Source organism: Panthera onca, chromosome C1 (genome assembly GCF_046562875.1).
Source record: "Panthera onca isolate mPanOnc1 chromosome C1, mPanOnc1 haplotype 2, whole genome shotgun sequence".
NCBI lineage: Eukaryota > Metazoa > Chordata > Mammalia > Carnivora > Felidae > Panthera > Panthera onca.
Window position 1 is genome coordinate 35,695,933 of NC_138346.1, and position 23,694 is coordinate 35,719,626.

The window sequence follows — 23,694 nt, forward strand, 5'->3', positions numbered from 1 at the left end:
GGAATGATACTGCCTTTACGTTTCACCAAATATATCCATTGAAACACATACAAGGGGCCTCCACTTGAGTTGCACAAGCAAGATCCCACATTTCAATGCAGTGATCATGCTGTTTGAGCAAAGTTTAAATGGGGCCAAATTTCCATTTGCAGAACCATTCTCAGATGTGGTTAACAAATTACACGGACTTCTTCTTCCCCTCTTCTCTGCTCCTCTAGGTTGAAAAGTCTGAAATCAAGGTATTTTGAAAATGTTTATGATTAAGAAGGTACTTGATGGTAGCTGGATGTAATTCTTATGGTAAAGCAGAGGATATGACCACAGTCCCCTTCTGCAAACCAAGTATGATCCCAAGCCTTTTTAAAGACCATCTCTGCCATGTACAACCTGTAGATGCTCTCGTCAAAGTAGCTTCGTTTTCTGACAGCTAAAATTGGAATGTGGCTTTGAGCACACACGAAAGAGCTCACTGTGCCCCTATGTTTGTGTGTCAATGTGGGTGTTCCCCCTCCCCCGCTTTTTCAGTTTTTTTTCCTCCTAGAAGCTGGCTTTTTGTGCTGTTAATCCTCTTGGAATGTAGCTCTTATCACCACCTAGAGGAATTCATTACCCTTTCGCCCTCTCTGCTCCCCAGGCCCATGAGACTAAGGAACAAGAGAGCAATTGTCTGGGGAGCTGCCCCCTGAATTCAGGTGTGCTGGCACTGAGTAACGTTGTACCCGATTTTTCCTATAATCAAAAGGGAAGGGGAGAAATTAATCATGCTTCCCTCTCCAAGGGAGTGGGAGGAAAACAGCCTTCAGGAACAGAGGCTGAGGCCCCCTGCCATTAAATCCAGCTATTCTAAAGCCAAGGGTTTAAAAAAAAAAAAAAGGCAGCAGGTTCACAAGAGCATTCCATAGCTGCATCTGTACGAGGCCAGAGCAACTGATCAATAGAGTGGGGGAAAACTAGTTAAACCAGTTATTTGGAATGATGTTTAAGAGAAACACTGCTTGTTTGCCTTTACTTGTTGTTTTAGCTTCTGCTGGTTATACAGCAGCTTCAAAACCAAAACGTTTTGCATTTTATAGAGAGCATGCAAAACTCATTTTATGTCTTTAAGTGTATGCCCTTTTCTATTGTCCTTAAATCGGCAGTTTTGCTCACACAAGAAAACAAACTCTGAATACAAATGCAGCATGCTTCTCTTTTGGTTATAAACCATGAGGCGTTGTCTCATCAGCTAGGCACTAACAAAACGCCAAGAGGGGGGACACAGAAACACATTAGTCTCTGGTTCTTTCTTCAAGAACATACACATAGGGGCGCCTGGGTGGCTCAGTTGGTTAAGCAATTCGACTTCAGTTCAAGTCATTATCTCATGATTCGTGGGTTTGAGCCCCGCGTCAGGCTCTGGGCTAACAACTCAGAATCTGGAGCCTGCTTCAGATTCTGTGTCTCCCTCGCTCTTTGCCCCTCCCCCGCTTGTGCTCTGTCTCTGTCTCTCAAAAATGAATAAACGTTCAAAAAATTAAAAAAAAAAAAAAAGAACATACACTTAACACTTGAGATGTACACTGAAATGGGAAACTACCCAAACCAGAAAGGTAGCCAAATACACTGGAGAAGAGATAGGACAACATTCTCAGAATCCATTAAAAGGTAATAGAAAGCAACCATTAATTGAACAATACTGAACTAGATTTACCCTCTTAAAGAACAACGTCAAGGGGCAGGGATTTATAACCAAGCTCTTTAGGTATTTCTAGAATCCAGTACATCCTGAATGCAGTCCACAGGGCTACTTCACACTAAAGTCTACATTATTGTTAGCTATGTTTTTACAAGGCTGAACTGGAGTGGTATTAAAGCAAAAGCTCAATTTATAATCTCCCACTGGAGGAATGGGGGAAGGGGTAAATGCAAAAATTTTTATGCCTCACCTTTCAGTTTAAGGCTATGTAAATCAGTCATCAATTCTGAATACAGTATTAGTGAGTCCCTTTGGTAACAATTATGCATGTCAGAGCACCAGGAATAAAGTAGTATTAACCAAAATACATCAGATGTTGGAGAAAAGTTACTGAAAGGCTAATATATTTATTTTTTAATGGAAAATTTTAGTCCTTGGCAAAATAAAATATGTGCCACTCATTTAATTTTAACTTCTCAGGATTTTGAAAAGTGTCTTGCCTTCAAATGTTTTTACTGCAAACATGTTGCTTCAGTCACAAAAATCCACTACCATACGTTAAGTGTATTCACTTAGCACATATTTGTTCCCCTGCATCCCTGATATGTGCACACTTGTGGGAAGGCTTTCTATTGCTGGTTAGTGCCTCTAAAAACACAAAACACTGAGAGAGTTGTTTGGCACTTCCTCCCAGCAAGCACTCAGCTACAGAAGAAATATACAAATCCGCCTCTCTCTCAGAGTTCTCATTGATTTCCATCCATTGATTTCATAGTGGTGCATTTCATTTTCAAAACACTTTCATAAACATGATTGTGAACCATGCTGTGAGGTTAATTTTTAGTGATAACACAAAACCTGAGATTTATTTTTTGGGAGGTTCTTGGTAGTGACTGAACATATGGTGTGTTTGTTGCTGGGGGCAACGCCTCACACATCAGTATTGAGAGATTTCCTTAACCCGCTCTCTGTAGCTGAAGGCCAAGGTCTGGAACACTCATTAAAAAAAAAAAAAAAAAAAAAAATTAAGTGCAGTCATCCCTGGTCAATCCTTATTCACCAGGCTTTAGGTCCATGTTAGACCTAATGGTTCCTGTTAGTCCATCCTTCTATTAAGAGAGATGAAATTTTGGACAATACACCAAAAAGGGAGGCTACAAACATTCTGGGGGGTTGGGAGAAGGTGGTTAATAGATATGCTGATCTCTGCTTCCTTCCAAAACCTACTAGGATGGTGAGAAATAAATATAAATGGTAAAAGTCCAAAAGGAACAACAAATGGGCAAGGAGACACAAATGGCCAAGATGGGACACAATTTGGGAAGATGGAAGGCAAACTGAAGAGTGGCAACTGACTCTCCAGAGGAGACTGAGACCTCAGGGCCCACAGACATACATACAAAGGAGAAGCCAGCCAACTGGCTCCCAAAGAACCCCAAGAGGGCTCAGGAGGGTGACATATCCACCCCACTCAGAGCAGCCAAGCAACCATCCTCCCCAGCCCTTGAGACACGGGTTTATTCTCTGAAAAAACTGCATCCAAGAAACAAGAGGCTTCAGGTGTAATGGAGGGTGGTCTGAGGCACCAGGCTGGAAACGAGGGGCTTAGGAGGAAGTCTGGGCACTCAAAGTGAGACCTTTGGCCCTTCTCTGACTCAACAGCTTAGGAGGGGGTTACTCCTAGACCTCTAGGCAAGAGATATGGATTCAATTCATGGGAAATAGAGTGACCACAATAGGAAGACCTATAGATGTTGACATTTGGGGAGGGGGCAGGTAGCTTCTAACAAACTGAATTTGCAGAAGGGAATGAATTCCTGTCCATCAGCGGTTGGATAAGCCTGGCAAATAACAGGAGACCAGAAGGAGAGGTTTTGAGGATAACCAACAGAGTTAGTGGCTCTAGTAGCTACAGTCATTATTTCCCCTGACCTGGGCATCAGAAACCTTGGCTTTAGGTCCTGTCTATGTCACTGACTCTTCATGTGACCTCTGAGTCACTTTTCCTTTCTAAGCTTCAGTTTCTCATCCTTGGGTCCTGGAATTTTCAGATGTTCACTGTTACTAGCAGGTCTAAGATGACAGACAGACAGAATGTCAGGGGTCTTCAACAGGGTGCCATCTGCAGCCTTAAATTTCACTGACTTCTTGGAATCCTTGTTGCTCCCACAGCAGATGGCTGCCATTCTTACATGTAATGCAGTGACACCATCCTTCCAGAGAGGCTGTTTTCAACACACTTGCATCCCAAGTAAGTATAGGACAGGACTCTAGGGGACCTACAGCACCCCAATATCAGCTCTCCATTTTTCCACATCATCATCAAGTAGGGCTGCCTGGGTGGCTCAGTCGGTTAAGCATCCGACTTTGGCTCAGGTCATGATCTCACGGTTCGTGAGTTTGAGACCCACATCGAGCTCTCTGCTGTCAGTACAGAGCCCACTTCAGATCCTCTGTCTCCCTCTCTCTCTGCCCCTCCCCAACTTGTGCTCTCTCTCCCTCTCTCGTAAATAAATAAACATTAAAAAAAAATTTTTTTAAAGCATCACTAGGTAGAGTCAACCCAAACTCAACTTCTGTACTCTCACACATTTGTTGTTGTTGTTGTTACTTAATGAAACTCAAGAAAAAAGAGTGAAAAATTCAACACTCCTCCCTCTTTTCAAGGGTCAACTCTGAAAAGAGAACGATAGTTAACACTTACTAAACACTTAGATAGGTCTGAGGCACTTGCTAGAAGCTTTACATGCCTTTTCTCATTAGATTCTGATGTACCTCCATTTTACAAACGAGGAAATCGAGGCTCCAAGAGCTGGCGTGATCTACTGGTACATGTGAAAGGGCTGGAGTCAGACCCAGGTCTCGCTCTAACCGAACCCGTACTCTTGTTCCTACTATCTTCAACCCAGATAGCCAGTCTCCCAGCCGCGGCAAGAAAGCTTCTGCAGTCTACTCTCCAATGACATTTCCTGTGACTTCAAAGGATTGACATGATCAGCCCTTCTGCTGAACAGCTATGAGGCATTCTGAAAAATCAATACTGGCTTCTGCAAGAAGCAGACTTTCCCAAAGCTAATTGAAAGCCATCTGAACATTTTCAGAACTGTGGCCATAATCATCTGTCTTGCTGCATACCATGTCCCAACATGCAACTGCAGTAAATCACTTCAAAATCACTTCTGCATGTTCACTCATACAAAACAGAAGCCCGCAATATTTTTTGTCATTGCCCTGTAGCTCCTCCATCTAAACTCAGAGCACTGGTATTATGGTTACATAATAGGCAGCTTGCTGACATTACTGTTTCAAAGTACCACTTTTTCAGGGTTTATCACAAGTCATTTTAAATTCCATTTGGCTCTAACTTGTTATACAACTTTATGTTCGGAAACAATGTCCTCTGCTGTGTCGACAAGCTATACTAGAAAATACAGTTGTTTGGGGTTTAAAAACAGTTTTTGCTAAACTTTGATTCTACCCTTGTACAGGGCCACATAGAGGGTGGTGATGAGAAAGAGAAGTTAGATGGCTTATTGCAAGACATTGATCTGGAAAGTTAAAGACAGATATATTTTGATATCTAATCTGGATTAATGGTATGACCTTGCGACTTCAATCTCATCTACCATAAATGAATACAATGGCCAAATCGTTGTTTGCTGTAACTCTGCAAACCAAATGATTAGTTTGCCCCATTACTAGAGGCTATAATAACTCAAGAGAAGAAACTGGCCAACTCGGTAGGGTGGGTACTTGTGCCCTGATCATCCAGTATCTATCCATTCCCTCAGCAGCTCTAGTTTGCTTGGAGGACTCAGCGAAGCCTCCTTCAGAACGGGGCTGGAAGCTGGGGGCAGGGGAGAGATGTCTCAGGATGAACCCAAAAGCACATCATTCTGTGTGTCGCAGCCATGGCTTTGCTGCAACCTCCAACAGACAATCAGGCCAAAGAGAAGCAAATCTGGAGCTTTGTTTGTGCTATTAGGAAACTGGACTTTCTCTCTGCTGGGTCTGAAGGAAGATGATGATGGGACTAAAGCTGCCTTAGCCATCTTGTGAACATGTGGAGCTCAGAGAAGAGCCAACACAGAGGAACGTAGAGGAAGCAGAGTCAAGAAATGCACAGCCCAGGCAACTGTTGCTGAAGAGGTTTCCTCGAAGTCCTGTCTAAAGATTTCTTTATTGGCCACCTCTAAGGGCAGCAGGCTGGGAAATGCAGTCTTTTGGCTGGGCACATTGCCTCCTTGAATCAAATCAGTGTGTAACTAAGGAAGAAAGAAAGAACTGGTACTGAGTGAGCAGTTCCCAGTTTCTTCTGTGGCCTGTTTAGGTTGGGTTTTCTGTGCTTACTGCAGAAAGCAGATCTCTTATATACAAGGGTTAAGGAGCTATTACATTTTTCAGAGTCTACAAATGAGACATCAAGCTAAAACACACAAGTAAAATCTTTGATTTGTAAATCTTTCATTATAGTAACCTGATTTTTCTTTTATAGTAGATTCATTTGAAATTGTTGCTCAATTTTAAAACGTGCTATCTACAATTAAAAATGCAAGATTGGCACACGTGCAGCAGCACAATTTTTCATATTCAATGTAGATACTGAAAAAATGTTGCTAAAAATATCAAATATCCTAATTTTTTTCTTAAATTATAGGGGTAAATCATACTACATATTTATGAGCCCACTGTCTCAAGGCAGGAATTTCTCTGTTTCAAATTATGTCTTAGACTTCTATAGGTTAGGTTAGAAATGATAACAAATGTAGGAATGTTTGAATTGACATTTAGTTCTCAGGGGATAGCTTTTAAAACTGGAGAATAATGAAAGTAGCTGCTTTTAAGAATTTTTTTCACTAGTCACAAAGACATATCATACATTAGAGGATATGGAGAATGCCAAAATGAGATTCTCCCTGAAATCATGTAGTGTGGCATGAGAAAAGGAAGATAAACAAGAAAACAATGGTTTATTACACCAAGAGAGATAAGAGGCAGGGGAGTCACAGGGCTGGATTGTTAACAGAAGCTTTGCCTTCAGTCTTGAGTTATGTAGACAACAATAAATGGCCTTTGCAGATCATTTTCATACAATCTCAGAGCTGAAAGAAAGCTTGAAAACCACTGAATTCAGCCCACTCACTGTACAGAGAAAACCTTGGACCTAAAGAGACTGGGTCATCTCTCTAATGTTTTACAAGCTCATGCCAGAGCCAGATTCAAAACACAGGTTCCCTACCCCATGGCACAACACTCTTTCCACTAACGCCCATTTCAGAAGATACAGAATGAAGAAGCTTGCCCGCCAGATGCGTACCGTAATTTACCTCTATGTTTATTGTGAACTCGTATTGAAACTATACTCTTAAAGTTTGTTTATTTATTTTGAGAGAGAGGAAGCACACTTGTGAGCTGGGGAGGGGCAGAGAGAGAGAGAAAGAGAAAGAGAGAGAGAGAGAGAAAGAGAGAGAGAGAGAATCCCAAGCAGGCTCCGTGCTGTCACTGAAGAGCCCAACACAGGGGTCGATCCCACAAACCAATGAGATCATGACCTGGGCTGATATCAACAGTTGGATGCTCAACTGACTGAGCCACCCAGGCGCCCCTGAAAATTGACTGTAATACCATGACATCTGCCAAGAGTGATAAATGAGTGAAAATGTATGATATCACCCATCCCTGAACTAAGCTGGGCCCAGGAAGCGTGGACAGACAGAGGTCTCCATGATACCAAAGGAAGAGGCTGAGAGGTCATCAGGGTTTAACAGCTAGTGGAAATTTTATTTTCTAATGGAAGTGAGTTCTTTGCCACTGTCTGCTTCAACTGCTTCCCATCTACTGCCAAAGTTTCCCTGGAACACGGAGTGGTTCTCGGCTGTGTGACCTTCACCATAAGCTTTCGGCAAAAGTTCAAAACTAGGGTAATCAACAGGTGATGGAAAAACTAGATCTTTTGAAGGTCTCCCTTCAAAAGAGCAGAAAATAGACAACAGGGAGAAACTTGTAGAGTGGGTTAATTTGTGTACTACAAATAATAAGATGAATCCTTACTAATATACTTTCATCACTTGACAACTTATAAATAAGAGAAATGCAGGGAGTTCCCAACTCAGCAGTTTCTCTGCGTAAACCTAGAAAGTGTAGACCTGGGGTTTGGATAGGAAGAAACCCCGGAGTTGGTCTAATAAGTTGAGTTCCTTCATTTTGCAGAGATTCAGAAAAAAGCTCATAATCTCTGCTAAATCAGGTGTATGAAACAGCAATTGCTCTTCTCAAATCACGGCACACATATTCAGCTGAAATGTGTTTACAAATAAATTCAGCTGAAACACATCACATGAGGTCTCTAGTTATCCACAATCAGTCATTTTCATATGGTTTGGCTCACATACTTTCCTTTCTTCAATTAAAAATAAACTTTGTTGGTTCTTTCTTGTTATAAAAGCAGTGTATGTTTAGGAAAATTAAAGACCCAGATAAACACAAAAGAAGAACATTTTAAATGCCCATGATCATACCACCCAGAGAACCACTTAACCCTTAAATATATTTCTGGGTCATTTTCTAAGAATACATCCATACATTAACAAAAATGTCATCACCCTGGGCATACTTATTTTTTTAGAACATGATTTTATCACTTAACAATATAGAATGAACATCTTCTCATTATCAACATTTATCTACAATATCATCTATAGTAGCTGAATAGTATTTCACTCTGACTATACAGCATAATAGTTTTAACTAATCTGTTTTGTACACGTAAGCAATTTCTTATTTACCCTATTATAAACAATGATGTGATTAACATCTTTGTGGCTAAAACCTTTGCACATATCCTTAGTTACCTCCTCAGCGTAAATTCCTAGAGATAAAATTTCTGTGATGAAACAGTGAACACATTTTAAAGGACTAAAAGGGGAGTCTGGCTGGCTCAGTCAGGAGAGCCCACGACTCTTGACCTCAGGGTGGTGAGTTTGAGCCCACGTGTGGCATAAAGTTTACTTAAAATAAAAAAAATTAAGTAAAGGTTTAAAAAAACACATATTGCCAAACTACCCTCTGCAAAGGGACTCACACAATTTAATTTACTTGAGTTACCTGCACATCAAGTTTTTTGGTCAGTTCAGCACTTCATGAAAAGAAATTGTAGGTACACTTGGGTTGGTCAAATGGGATAGATGTGCTTATATCTATAATTCTGATGAATGTTAACTATAGACACTTTAATCAATTAGATGATTTTATACTAGAAGTTCCCTATATATACACCTCTAGCCATGATTAACTTATACATTTCATTTTGACTCTTTCTTTGGGATTTGATGCCTTTTTCTCTTTCCTTGGTTAAATAGTCTTTTTATAAACTTAACAACATTCGTAAAGAGATTCTAGACAGTCCCTGGCAACATTCTTGTAGTGCTCTGATTACATGCATCAGCTAAAAAATCTATCATCCAAGTTATGCTCCCAATTAGATGCCAGAACCAGTTTTCAGTCTGACATTTTAATGAAATGATAGAAATAACATCTTAAATTCAGGCAAAATCAACAAGTACCTGTAAGACTAAAGAGAGGAAGTGGAATGTGCTGTCAGACCACACACATTCTTTTAAGTTTTTTATTTATTCCTTTTTATTCCACCTGATTCCAAAAAGGACTTAAAGCAGCTTTTCTTTCTAAACGTGTTTTCTAAATTGGACATTTTCACATCACTGAGGCTGCCAACTTCTTTCCTAACAGAAGGATATTCTTCTATCATAACTGCTTGCTATATTTGGAGACTGAATGACAGAGATATTGTTCTTATCCAGAAAAGAGGAAAAAATAACTCATTACGATCATGAATCCTGCCTGGAAGACCCCTTAAAACAAAGTGACCCTCGGTATGCAACACCAGTCCCACCAAAATCAAACCAAAACAGGAATAACTCAATATCTAGGATGCATAAAAGCTTCAGAGAATCACAAAAAGTCAGGCCCTTGGGCTATTCATTCTCCACAAGGGACAGTAAGAATTCAGATCCCAACATTCTAATTTGTGAGAGAACTGTGAGACCTGAAAATTCAGGAGGCTGACAGCAGGGAAGGCAGGCCCAACATCAGAAGGAAGAGGAAGCTTCCCATTTCCCTAGAACAGTGGCAAGGAAACCCCATCTCCAATAGGCTTGTCATTCCCAATCTCCTCTTCCTTTTTGTTCCCTGGTCCTCCTCTTCCAGCACCACCCATCACATCTCTCTGGGGTCTAGCTCTGCTTCTCTGTCCTACATTTTGAAGCTTTTTTTGAGGGGAGGTGGGACGGCGGGGGGGGGGGGGTAGTGGTGGGGAGCATAGCTTTTCTAAATCCTCATCCGTTGCACTTGATTTCCACTGACCTAAACCTTGTCCAACATCTCTTCTGTTTCGTGGGCCCATGCTAGCAGTAAGAGACAAGGTCCCAGACCCTGTATTACACACTCAAGGACACTTAATGATAAGTCACCAGTACATGGTGAGCAAAGACTTGAAAGAAAATTGATTCCCCCCCCCCCCATTTTAGGGGGAAAAAAAAGGAAGGGGTGTTAGGGGCTACATTAATCAGGGAGAGTTACAGGGAACAAGTGTCACTGAAATTCCCTGGCATATTAAAAGTGCTAGGCTGAGTTGGCCTATGCTCTAAATATTCCCAAATGCCACCATTTTGGAAGAAAAAAAAATCATTTTCATTGTGAAATTTGAGGTTTTCCTGAAATTTCCAAGAAACCTCAAGAAAAACACGCAGTTTTTCATCTGAACCAGCAGTATATCCAAGGAGCAAGGGCCAAAGTCAATAATAAGACCCACACAACTAATAGAAAATATCAACAGTTGGCCCAAACTTAAACGTCATGTTGTAGATCTTCACAATGTACAAAGCCCTTTCAAATAGCTATTTTATTTGATCCTCCCCACAACTGAGTAAGGTAGGTGTTATTATTCCCACTTCAGAGATGAGGAAACTTACGCTCCCCAAGGTTACATGACACAGTCGGGTCACTCAGGTAGTTTTTTCAGCGACTGAGAACGTGGACGCTGAAGTGAGACCACTTAGGTTCAAGCCCAGGCCCTGCCCACCATTAATTATGGGAACCTGAGCAACCTACCTTCACTGTGCCTCAGTGTCTATGTCATCAAATATAGACAAATGACAATACTATAGGACCGTTTTGAGAATTAATTGAGTTAATACATTAGAGCAGTTATAGAATTAGAAAGTCAGTCTGGCTTACACAGTAAGCACTTAAAAAATGTTCAGAAGACTCAATTCCCAGAGCTAAATATTATAAGGCCAAATGAGGTATTCTTATTTTTAACAATTACATTGCTTCTACGATTCATAATTTTATCAGTAGAGAAATTAGCTATTTCTCACAAAAGGAAAATGCATACTAAAAGGAAACCTTGAATTGGATATAATGAGTCAAAAAGGAAGAAAAGGGCAAAAGTTCAAGTGTGGTTTCTTGAAAGAACGCCATTAATTTTTGTTTCCAGAAAAATACTGTACACGATTTAAGTATTTTCAGTCATTTTCGAGCACAATGAAAGGTCAGGCTAAATGGAAGTAATATTTGTGTAGCCCATGGTGACTGTCGGGGAGTCTGTTTCCCATGGTCTGGTCCTTGATGTGGACAATGAAGCATTTCTCTGGGTGAGCGCCGAGAGAAAGGGCTGAGGCTCCCCCCAAGCCCTTCCGCCTCCCTCGGCATCCACTCCACGTGAGCTTTCTGTGAAAGGAGAAGAACAAAGATGCAGCTGGCAACTCTAGAGTGCTGTGGAAAACAGCAATTTCCCTCAGCGAAGAGGGCAGTGGGGAATCAGCAGAGGGGTACCACCAGGACACACATTCTTGTTTGTAGTTTCCTGTGGCTGTGGGGGGCGGGGGGAAGAGGCTGAAGTGTAGAGAACGTGGTGTTGGGAGGCTAGGAAGGAACAGAGAGAACAACCAATACTCAGGGCTGTCGGACGAAAACCGCAGGCAGCTGGAATAACTATGAAAAAAGAACCAGCCTGCAGAACATACCAAAGCAACAAAGGAAGTATCATGCAAAGAGCAAAGAGAGCGTCATGGCAGAGAGGTTCTGGAAAAGTGGACATGTCAGAGGACCATAAAAGGAGCCACATAAGACCAGCAATGAGTGACTGCTCAGTCTTTTTCTCGTGCACGGGAAGGACTGGGTTCTGAGCCATCATCTAGACTGCAGATGTGATGTAGGCTGAGGTTCCTTCCTAGAAATTGCACCTCCTTCTAAAGCAACGTGCGAAGCATGCTTCTAGTGGCACAAGTATGGACTGGGGGTTCAAAAGTCAAGTGTAGTGTAAAGGAACCAAGTTAAGGAACTCAGGGTGTCTCTAACATAAGAGTTGCATGTGAAGGGGGTGCCTGGGTGGCTCAGTCAGTTAAGCATCTGACTTCGGCTCAGGTCATGATCTCACAGTTCATGAGTTCAAGCCCTATATCGGGCTCTGTGCTGACAGCTCAGAGCCTGCTTGGGACTCTCTCTCTCTCCCCTGCTCACACTCTTTCTCTCTCAAAAAATAAATAAACATTAAAAAAAAGAGTTATATGAAAAAGGAAATTTCACTTGAAACAGGAACATACTGAGCATTAAAACACACAGTTACAGACTACTGTTCAGCCCAGAAGTCCTGCATGTCACAAGTGTTAAAAAGAACAATAATGAATTACATTTGTATACTACTTTAAAGTTTATAAAGAATTTTAATACAAGTGATCTGTCTCACATGTATATTTTTATGCTCCAAAAAGACACATTCTTCACATTATAAAAGTCCTTAACAATTTTTTATGTTACTGCAAACATTTAAGTCTATAAATACTACTCATAGAATTTTATCTATAAATATTATATATAAAAGCCAAATGGTGGGTTTTAGGTATTGAATCTACTCTAAAACATCTACTACTCTTCCAGAGTGACTAGTTAAATATAATTTACATTAACTGAACTAGGTGTAAACATTGCTATACTCTGCATAGACCATTAAGCATATCTCATTAAGAAGTTTCTATATTTCCAAACCCTCAGACATTCTAAGGGGGTACTATAGATGAGTAATTATTTTTAAACGAATATATTAAAAGATATCCCTCAAGGGTCTTTAAAAACAGCTCTTAATAGCATCAACAGGAAGCATGCTATAAGGTTATGAAGAATGGTAGAATAAAAATGATTGTGGCCTATTTCCATAAAGAAGCAGGGAGAATAGAAAATAAGCTAAAATTACTTCCAGCTTGCTGAGTTAAAATGAACTGTTATGTCATTAGGCGAGTGTCTTATTTACTCTTTGCCCTATATACAATAATAACACGTGTTGTTGAGAGTCAAGAGTTCACATTAGCATTTTTTAATTTAGGAAAAAGAGGAAATTGTAAACCCTAAGGAACAGTTTTCTGGTTGACATAGTTCAGCATGCCTGGAGGGTGATGTGTACTTTGTACCCAAATCTTACTAAATGTTCTGTCCTTGAGATACAAAGATAACACTTCTGACCCACCGTCAACAGAGCATTCACTCTGAGGTTCTTTCTTTCTTTCAGCTTTGATGATAAATTTGTGCTGATCTACCTTCTTTTGGTCACCTGGTTTCCTATGTGACCGGCATCATACGTTTGGGGAGGCAGCTGCCTGGCTTTGGGACAGAAGTTGCAGCCTGGAGAAGGGAAGTGAAGCAGAGAGCTAACCCTTGGCCTCGGCATTAACTGATGTGTTAAAGCAAAATTCTACAAAGTAGAAACACATATGGTCAGTATGGTAAGAACTCTGCAAACCTATTTACACTAAGAAATGCTGCAATCAGCTGAAAGTTTTCTTTGGATATGTTAACTTCTGGAGTAAATTAAGCCTTCTGTATCAATTCCTTCTGTACCACTGAGTTTTTACATTTTTCTAGGTTTTGGTTTCTCCAATCCCTTAGTTCTGATCATTCACCCCGTTTAGGTCTTTGGTAGCCCTTATCGCTAGTTGTAATTACTGTGTTTATTCACTTGGTTACCTGTGTCTTCATTGTCTGGCTCCTCCACTAGAATATTAGCTCTGTGCATTGGAAGATCCCAATCTACTAAAGTTGGGTACCGATTCCTTGATCAGAGTTTATCTGGCCCAATATATAATTCATCAATATATAGATCCCAGAAAGAACTGCCAGAATATATTCCTTCTTTCACCAAATACTAATTGAACATCCCTATGTACTGGCAATGGGCACAGCACTGGGCATACTGGTGAATGGAACTTATGTTCAGACAGCCGGTGGTCTATTATGGGTCTGGCTGAATATATCGGGTGCTATCTTGCTAAATCTTTGAGCAGACCACAGAGAAAGAAGAAGGAAAGAAGACATCGGTTCGTTAATCAGAGTGCAAGCTCACAGAGGACAAAGCCATATCTCTCCTACTTCTTTGATTTAATCTCCCTTCACTCTTGGTTGCTCTAGGTAAGCAACGCATGCCTTCTTAATTGGCTGCCAGAGCCGTCTTCAAGATCTCCTTTCAGAAAGCTTTGCAAAAGTCCTAGAAACAATTTTGCTATTCTGGAAAATGTTAATGTTCAAGGTACTCCTTTGAAAGAAAAGGAAAATTCCTTTGAGATTTTTTTTTTCCTCAGTAACAAGGAATGCAATTAGGCCTATACTTGGCACTTTGTCAGTTCCCAGAGCCAAGAGATCTCAGGGTTAGGAGAACAAAGCTACCAAGATGCTTTTGCTATTGACTATGGCTGACTCAAAGTTCAAGGGTTAAAGCCTGAGAATGTTTTACCCCTTGACTTGAATTTCCCATGTAAGTAACTTCCAAATACCAAAGCTTAGAGGAACCAGAATACAACAATCTTTTCCATTACTTTATTGAAAAATTATGTATGCTGTGATTTATTGCTAATGCTGGACTTTCAAAGCATTAGACAGGACACCTGCAAACTTTTGGACAGCAGCTGCCAATACAAGTTTAACATTTCATGGCTCAGCACTTAAAATATGATGAATAATAAATCATCCCTCTAACCAGCATGAGGCACTTGGTTGGTAATGTATTGAGAGTTGGTAAAAAAAATGAACTACAGATTATGTTGTAACTCAGCATTTTGGAAAATGGAGGCTAAGTAAAATGGTGATTGCTATTAATGTCTCTCTTTCTTAGTGGTACACTTTCTCTTCTTAAGAAAGAAATATTTTTTTACAGAAGGACCACATCACTGTGTACTAACAATAAAAACCCTGGTGATTTCAGATGTATATATGTGCTTGAAAAACAAAGAATCTTGGAACTCTTTATAGGTTTATAGTAAATGGTGCAAATGGGACAATACTCAATTTAGGACCTATCAGGGCAATGTTTGAAAGTGATGTTTAACTTGTTTTGGAAGATATTCATCAGTTTTTCGGGCATATATTTTTATCATTTCCATTCTTGAAATATTACAAATAGTTGCTTAAGCTCTGGCAGAACAAATGGTACTTATGAAATACTGGTTTGGTGTGAGGAATGGCTATAAACATCCTGTTTAAGAATGGCTGTGATGTATTCAAATATATTTTAATAGGTTCCCAAGAGAAAAAAGTTAAGGTCCTTCAATAGTGTGATGAGTTGCTGACAGCACACAGATCCTGTGCCCCTTTCTTACCATCTTTCCGCTTTGGCATAAAATTTCAGGGCAAGTCAGGCAGTCAGTGAAGAGAATATAGGCATTAGGAATGATAAGGTGGATTTAATACCTTGTTTCTAACAAGAGGTCAAGCAGTAGCTAAAGGCAGACACGGAGTCAAACCCTAGAGAAGCAGCCTAAGCAGAAGGATGGCCCTTGGGACCTACACAGCAATTACTACGTCAATGAAAGTGAGTTCAAGGTCAGTGTCCACCCAAAGAAGAACAAGAGAAGCAGCGCAGGCTCAATCAGGTGTGTTGACATTTGTTGAAGAAATCGCTCATATATAATTTCATACTTATACTTGATTCTTTTTATGTAAATTCCTTAAAGAAAATTGAGTCATCAGCAATTATTGAAACACTACTACCAGTTGTAGGTGGAAGCTCACTGGGATCCCTGATTTTCTTTTTTTTTGAAAAAAATTTTAAGTTTATTTATTTTGAGAGAGAGAGCATGCATGCGCACAAGCAGGGTAGGGACAGAGAATAAGAAACACAACCAGGCTCTCTACACTATCAGCATGGAGCCTGACGTGGGGTTCCATCTCTCAGGACCGTGAGATCATGACCTGAGCTGAAATCAAGAGTTGGATGCTTAACTAACTGAACCACCCAGGGGCTCCAGGGATCCCTGATTTTCTGAGATGGCCCAGGGCATATGAGACTAGACCTCCTGGGAATGCTGTCTATACTAGGTGATGCTGTCCCGTCACCCAAGGATGACTGGTCAAAAGTGGTCAGTCAACCAAAATTGGATGAATTAGATTCTCTCTTCCAAGGGCCTCAAACCTGGAAGCATGAAACAGAGAACAGAGGACATCAGTGCTTGGTCACACTAACAATATCTTAGAGAAGAGGGACATAGAACCCTATGTTGTGATTACCAGAGCTTCCCTGGTCGCGGCCCTTCATGCAGTTTCATGGTTCCTCCCTTCCTTCAAGTCTGTGAGACACCCCAGGATACTTCCAATAAACAATATTAAAATAATTGGGAATTTTGTTTAAGCTAGTCAGTCAGTCTCTGTAGCTTCCAATCAAAGAATCTTGTAGGTTAAGGACGTCAGCACTTTAATAAAAAGTTACATTTCATTAAAAGAGAAGTATAAGAGACATGATCATAATTGGTCACATTTGTAGGAAACTCTACATTTTACAGATGCTCTCATACATGATCTCTGTAAGGGTTGGAGAAGGGCTGCTATTATCACCCTCATGATAGAGAAAAGGCAATGCAGCTCAGAGAGGGTAGCACCTACATGCTGTGGGGCCTGGCTGCTGGCAAGAGGCAGAACCAGGCTTAGAACCCATGTCTCCTGACTGCTGGCAGTGCCCTTCCCATTGCAACCCATGACTTACACGCCATCTAGCACTTTCTATCACTTATGCTATGGGAATGCCTACTGGATGGTAATCAACTTTTTTCTTAACATACCAGACCCTAATTAAAAGGATATGTTTAGGGGCTCCTGGGTGGCTCAGTTGGTTAAGTATCTGACTCTTGGTTTCGTCCCAGGTCATGATCTCACCGTTCGTGAGTTTGGGCCCCACATCAGGCTACACGCTGACAGCATGGAGGCTGTCTGGGATTCTCCCTCTCCGTCTCCTCCAATCTCTCTGTCTCTCAAAATAAATAAACTTAAAATGAAAAAGAAAAAAGGTTAGGTTTATACAAAGAATACAAGCAAAATAGAAAAATGGAACTATTCTGAGCTCTTCTACTCCAACTCCAACTCCAACTCAGGCTTGAGAAAAGTTTTAATAAAGTAAAATATATAAGGTATTGCCTTGGTGTTGATATTTGCCAACAAAAAAACATTAGGGCTCGGGCGCCTGGATGGCTCAGTCGGTTGAACATCCGACTTTGGCTCAGGTCATGATCTCACAGTTCGCGGGTTTGAGCCCCGCTTCAGGCTTTGTGCTAACAGCATGGAGCTTGCTTTGGATTCTCTGACTCCCTCTCTCTGCCCCACCCCTGCTTACATGCGGTCTCTCTCAAAGATAAGTAAATAAACATTTAAAAAACCATCAGGCCTGAGAGGTGCCTCCTTTTGGGTAGCAAGCTTACCATCTTCTACATATTTTAACTATTAGCAGGAAATGTCCTTTGAACTACACGGCAGTGGTGTTCAAGATGTTTTCAACATGTATCTTCAAATATGTGCGGTTGTTTATTTATAATTCATACACATATATTATTATATTAACATGTTATATACCTTATAAACATGAACAAAATAGAAAAGGACAGATTTTGCTAATCATGATTATCTCAAGGCAAATATACACAGGACAAGGTTAAGGATCAATTAACCACAGTGAACATAAATCCACATGTCTCCCAAGTAATTTATAATTTTCGTGGCTAGATTCTTAGAAGATCTGATTAGATGGTCACAGTCATCACTTTGTAATGTGGCTGACAGAGTTCATGCTCAACTCGGTCATTTTCTTGTTGCCTGCAATATGAAAACTGTCTTCCATTTATGGAAATTCTTTATAGAATCTTTTAAAGAGTGTGTTAGTTTGTGAGGGTTTGTTAAAACTAAAATATAGAATTTGCAACTCCAGTTAAAGCGGCATGATATATTTCACAAAATAACCCAAGTAGAGGAACCAGCAGGGAAGTCACTGTGAAGGGGGTGGCCTCACCTCCCTCTCTCCAGGTGATAACTGATCACCTGACATGTGGGCCCAGGGACGATGCCAGTGTCAGTACAGTCACCATCAGTTATCATAATGTTTCATGAAAGCAAAATGAATCTAAATGAAAGTTCTAATCAATTTCTTTTCCACCCAAATGATTCTTCTCAAGAGCTCCCCAGGGTGTATATTCCACTTGGAGGCCACTTTGCCATGAAACAAAGCAATAGTTTATTTCTAGAGCACCTTATAATCACAGGAATCTCTAGGCCTAAAACTATGCAGGACAAGGGACAAACCAACTCAGACCACAAATGAAGTTATTTTGCATTTAAAAAAAAACTTTTAAGATTATGAACTATAACTCACAACCGGAAAAGCACATAAAACATTAATGTTTGATGCAATGTGCTGTATATTGTAACTACCAGACCAGTAAAAAAACAGGACCTTGTTAGGACCTTGCAAGCCCTCCGGGTCCTTTCTCTTCCCTAGCACACCCTCCTCAAAGAGGTAACCACTATCCTAATTCTTTCAGTAATAAATTCCTTGTTTCTCTTTATAGTTTTAGCCACTTATGTATGTACCCCTTAGCAACAGAGTTTAGTTTCTTCTGTTTTCACACTTCATATAAATAGAATAAGATTGTTATATATGCTTTTGTATATTCTTCCTTTCAACATCCTGTCTGTAAGATATATCTGTGTTAATGTGTATAGCTCTAGTGTATTCTTTTTTACTGATGTGTAGCTTTCTATCTTACAATCACATCTGCAGTTTATTCAGCCATTCTGCTACTGAGAGGTATTTTGAATGTTTCTAATTTGAGATGAATACAAGCAATGCTACTAGGGACATATTACACCTGCCTCTGGATGCTCATGGGTATACATGTCTCTAGAATACATATATTCATGCACATGCATCTGTGCACAAGTGAAACTGCCGAGTCCTAACATAGTTAAAAACCCTAATCAAAGTCCCTGATTTCAAACTATACTACAAAAACTACAGTCATCAAAACAGTATGGCATTGGTACAAAAAACAGACAGAAAGATGGGACAGAATTGAGAGACCAGAAATAAACCTGCACATATACAGACAATTCATTTATGATGAAGGAGCCAAGAACATACAATGAATAAAGGACAGTCTCTTCAATAAATGGTTTTGGGAAAACTGGACAGTCACATTCAAAAGAGTGAAACCAGATTACTGTCTTAAACCATACACAAAAATTAATTCAAAATGGATTAAAGACTTGAATGTAGTACCTGAAACCATAAAATCCTAAAAGAAAACACACGTGGTAAGTTCTATGACACCTTTGTGAACCTGACTCCAAAGGCAATGGAAACAAAAGCAAAAATAAATGGGACTACATCAGAGTAAAAAGCTTCTGCACAGCAAAGGAAACCATTGTCTAAACGAAAAGGCAACATACTGAGTGGGAGAAGGTATTTGCAAACCATATATCCAATAAGGGGTTAATATCCAAAATACACGATGAACTTATATAACTCAACAACAAGAAAAAACCAAACTCTATTATAAAATGGGGATCTGAATAGAGATTTCTCCAAAAAAAGACATCCATATAGCCAAGAGGTACATGAAAAGATGCTCAATATCACTAATTATCAGGGAAATGCATTTCAATACCACAATGAGATATCACTTAATACCTGTTAGAATGGTAATTATCAAAAAGACAAAAAACAACAAGTGTTGGAGAGGATGTAGAGAAAAGGGAACGCTTGCATACTGTTGGTAGGATTGTAAATTGGTAGAGCCACCGTAGAAAATAGCATGGAGGTTCTTCAAAAAATTAAACAGAACTATCATATGACCCAGCTATTCCACTTCTGGGTATTTATCCAAAGAATACATAAATACTAATTCAAAAAGATAATATGCACCCTTATATTCACTGCAGCATTATTTACAATAGTCAAGATATAAAAACAACTTATGTGTCTGTGAATGAATGGATAAAAAAAGATGTGGTCAATTTACACAATGGAATGCTATTCAGCCATAAAAAGAATGAAATCTTGCCATCCACAACAACATGGATGGACCTTGAGGTTATGATGCTAAGCAAAACAAGTCAGATGGAGAAAGAGAAATGTCATATGACTTCACTCATATGTGGAAACTAAAAAAACAAAACAAAACAAAACAAAAAACAGAAGAAAAAAACAAAACAGACCAAAAACGCACTCCCAGATACAGATAATAGACAAGTGGTTACCAGAGAGGAAGGAAACTGCGGTGGGTGAAATGATGATGAGGGCCAACTGTATGGTGATGACCTGTAAACTAGTCTTGTTGTGTTGGTCACTTTGTGGTGTACACAGATGTCAAATTATAAACTGTACACCTGAAACTTATATTTTATTTTTTTGAAACTTCTACTTAAAAAAAAAGAAAAGAAAATAGAGATTACTGCAGCTTATAAACAAAACCCAAAAACAAAATACACCTAAGGGAAGGTAATTCTAGTGCATCTCTTGGCAATCAATTTTAATATCAACTAATTCTTCCGTAGCCATGATGAAAGCTCATTAAATTACTAGATTTATCTTTCCCTGGATTTTCACTCCTGCACATTCGTTAGGTTTGAACCACAATATTAAATACATTTAACTCTGTTAAAAAATAGTTTGAAAATTTCCAATGAATTTATTGAGGCCAATTCCCTCAATACCCACCCCCCTCATATATATATTTTTTAATATATTATAATCACATTTTTCACTTTAATGAGGGCAAACATTATATCTACAAAAAGTTCATTCAAATTTTAAAGCAATTTTGCACCAAAAGGGTTCAAGTTAACACTCATATTGATCAAACATGAAAAGCCAAAAATATTAATTCTATAGTCAAACTGAGGAATACAAATACAAGTAAGAGATGAATTCCAACTTTAGAATCTCCAATGTTTCATAACTATCATGAATGATCTCCAAATTGAGTGCATAAACGGGGCACGCTTAGATGACAATATTGCGGCACTAGCAAAATCGTCCTGCTCATCAGTCTCCCATTGTCTTATTGATCATAAACACAGTAACTAACATTTGCTGTAGCACCAGGTACTTTCTGCATATTAGTTCATATACAATGCTATTTTAATCCTCAAAACAACTCTATGAGATAGGTACATAACCTTATGTAATAGGTCCCAATTACAAAAGGAAGCTGAGACACAGAGAGGAAAGTAACCTGACCAATGTCCATGGCTGTAAGTAGTTGAGTTAGTCATCCAAACCAAGCCTCCCGGTGTCTCAGTCCAGACCCTACTATGCTGCTTGGCAACACATTTATTCATTTTGTTGTTGTCACTGTTGGCCTTGTGATTATTTTGATAACACCAAGAGTAGTTCTCTAAGACAAGAGCAAAATGTGTGAACCAATAGGAGGGCGGGGAAATCTATGTACACTTGTTTTGATTTATGAAAATTTTGTGAAAATGACTGTAACCAAGCAACTCTAACTCTGGGAGAAGTAATTAAGAAATGAATTAAGGGATTCAATGGATACCCAAATTAGTCATCAGAGCTCAAAGATCTGGAGTTCTGGTCTATATCCAGCTTTGGCACTTGCATCCAAAATAAACACGACCAGATAAGTACCACAAGCTCACAATTAAAATGGATTTATATGGCTTATGTGTCCACATGGGAGAGCCTCTTCCTAATTGAATTCGGACACCTCTTCAGTTATTGTGGGCTTCATTTGCCATCTTCCTACTCTTTTGTAACTGCTGGCAATAGGATTATACTGAGGGAGAAATCATTTCAATCATTGATGTCTGCAGAGCAAGCATAAAAAGATAAAAGAAAAGCCTGTGAACTGTAATTAGAAAATTCCTTAAGTGTGCTCATGTGACATATGTTTGAGACTACGACCAACTGGCGAGGCGAGTTACAGAATGAATGTCCAATGTCACTGTTCTGGGATAAGCAGCCAGTAAAAGTAGTGTCCCAACATGCGATTAGAGTAATCTTTTGCAGGCCGAAACATTCCTGCTTTCTACCTCTAATATGATTAGTGACAGACAGCTGGAGGCATCTCATTCTCCTGACAAAAATATGATCAGAATTGTTTTCAATCGGTATATCTTTCCATCAAGCTGTTTGTTGCCTTCCAGCAAAATAATCAGAGTTTCTGATTATTTCGTATGTTCCAAGAAAACAGTAATTGATTGTGCCCTTGCTTGCAAGTCTGATAGGGAGAAGGCTGCCAGAATTTACATAGTAACTCTTCAGTTGCCTAACCCAAAGAAAAACTAAGCAGTGTGTGTATGTGTGAGCATGTGTGCGTGCGTATGTGTGCGCAACAGAGTGAGAGAGAGAGAGAGCCAATAGTTTCCATAATAATTCTCTTTGAACAACTATAAACAAAGTGTTTTCCATGGTGATTCAGATTTCAAATATGAGGAAGTAAAAGTATTCTATTCCACTCATGGAAAACCACCAACTCCCACCAATGTTAATGGCTCTTTTCAAAAAGTTACAGTCACCTTAATACTGAAATTTCAGGGTTATAGAAAAAGAATCAAGTTCAGATTAACATTCATGGAAATATTCAGGTGCAATAAGACCTCATTCATTTGGACTACCTCAGTTTAGAATCTACAATCATTTGACAGTTGTCTGGACCAGTGATGATCTTTTCACAACAGCTTGCTAAGCAAATTAACTTAAACGAGCAAGACTGCTGGGGGGAAAATAAAAATTCAGGTAAAGCATGATGAATCAAAAATAACAACATGCTTCCTGTACAGCAAACACTTTTCATGAACCCATTAAAATACCAGTGACTGATAACCATAATAATTACCATTTAATTAAGTGTCAATCTTATATAGCTCACATTACATACATGAGCTAGAACTATCCCAACAACTCTGCAAGATGTATATAATTATCCCCATCTCAGAGAGGAGGAAACTGAGACTCAGAGAAGCAGGTAACACACAAAGACATAACCATCACTAGGCAGCCGAAGCAGGATGCAAAGCCATGTGGTCTGGCTCAGAAGCCTGTGTCCTTTCACCCCAACTCAACACTGAGTCAGCACTGAAGATTGCAAGTCAGACTTCTAGAGTCACTGGAGCAAGTTCTTCTTCAACAACAACAACAACAGCAAAAATAGCGATCACTGCAAGGAGGGCTAGCTAGGCAGTCTAGCTCCAGAGCCCGCCACTCTTAACCATAGTTCCTTTCTACATCACAAGGGCATCTATAAAATACCCTTTGGTGCGTTGAAATATTTTACATGCATGAAACTACTCTGAAGAGATCCACAGAAATGCCAATGGAGGTGGAGAAGGGGGATGCAGGTGAGGTAGGAGTGCCTTGGGTCCACTTCCCCTCCCCCGCACCCCATCATGAGTGACTTTAGTCCACACATCTATAAACAAGAACCGGTGTTGAGATCCTGAGAGACTGATAAGGCTGTGAGGAGGCTTCTGGGAGTCTGCAGAAGCCTCTGGTGGTGGGCAGTGGAGGAGCACACGGAGAAGGGAAGGAACATCTCTACTTACCCAACTATCCACAGAGATATTCCTGAAAGCAGCCTGCGTTTCAGAATGCTCTAGGAAAAAAGTAAATTTGGGAGGTCAGATCTCACATTTAGCAGCCACACCACCCATTTCCATCACATCCACATCCAAGCACAGGA

At 39.8% G+C, this 23,694-nt stretch overlaps 1 protein-coding gene across 7 annotated transcripts in view; it reads right to left on the reverse strand.

The window, feature by feature from the left end:
• The window catches only part of SPATS2L (spermatogenesis associated serine rich 2 like), a 165,885-nt gene that overhangs the window by 119,629 nt on the left and 22,562 nt on the right, over nucleotides 1-23,694 (reverse strand). For 5 of the 7 annotated variants that reach the window (XM_060622872.2, XM_060622871.2, XM_060622877.2 and 2 more), the window contains exon 2: nucleotides 23,558-23,607. The exons of the other annotated variants lie outside the window; for them this stretch is intronic. Coding sequence is in view for 2 of the 5 variants with exons in the window: in XM_060622876.2 (XP_060478859.1) it covers nucleotides 23,558-23,607 (50 nt within the window). In the remaining 3 variants the exon portion in view is untranslated. The remainder of the gene's footprint in view (nucleotides 1-23,557; nucleotides 23,608-23,694) is intronic. 7 annotated transcript variants of the gene reach the window in all.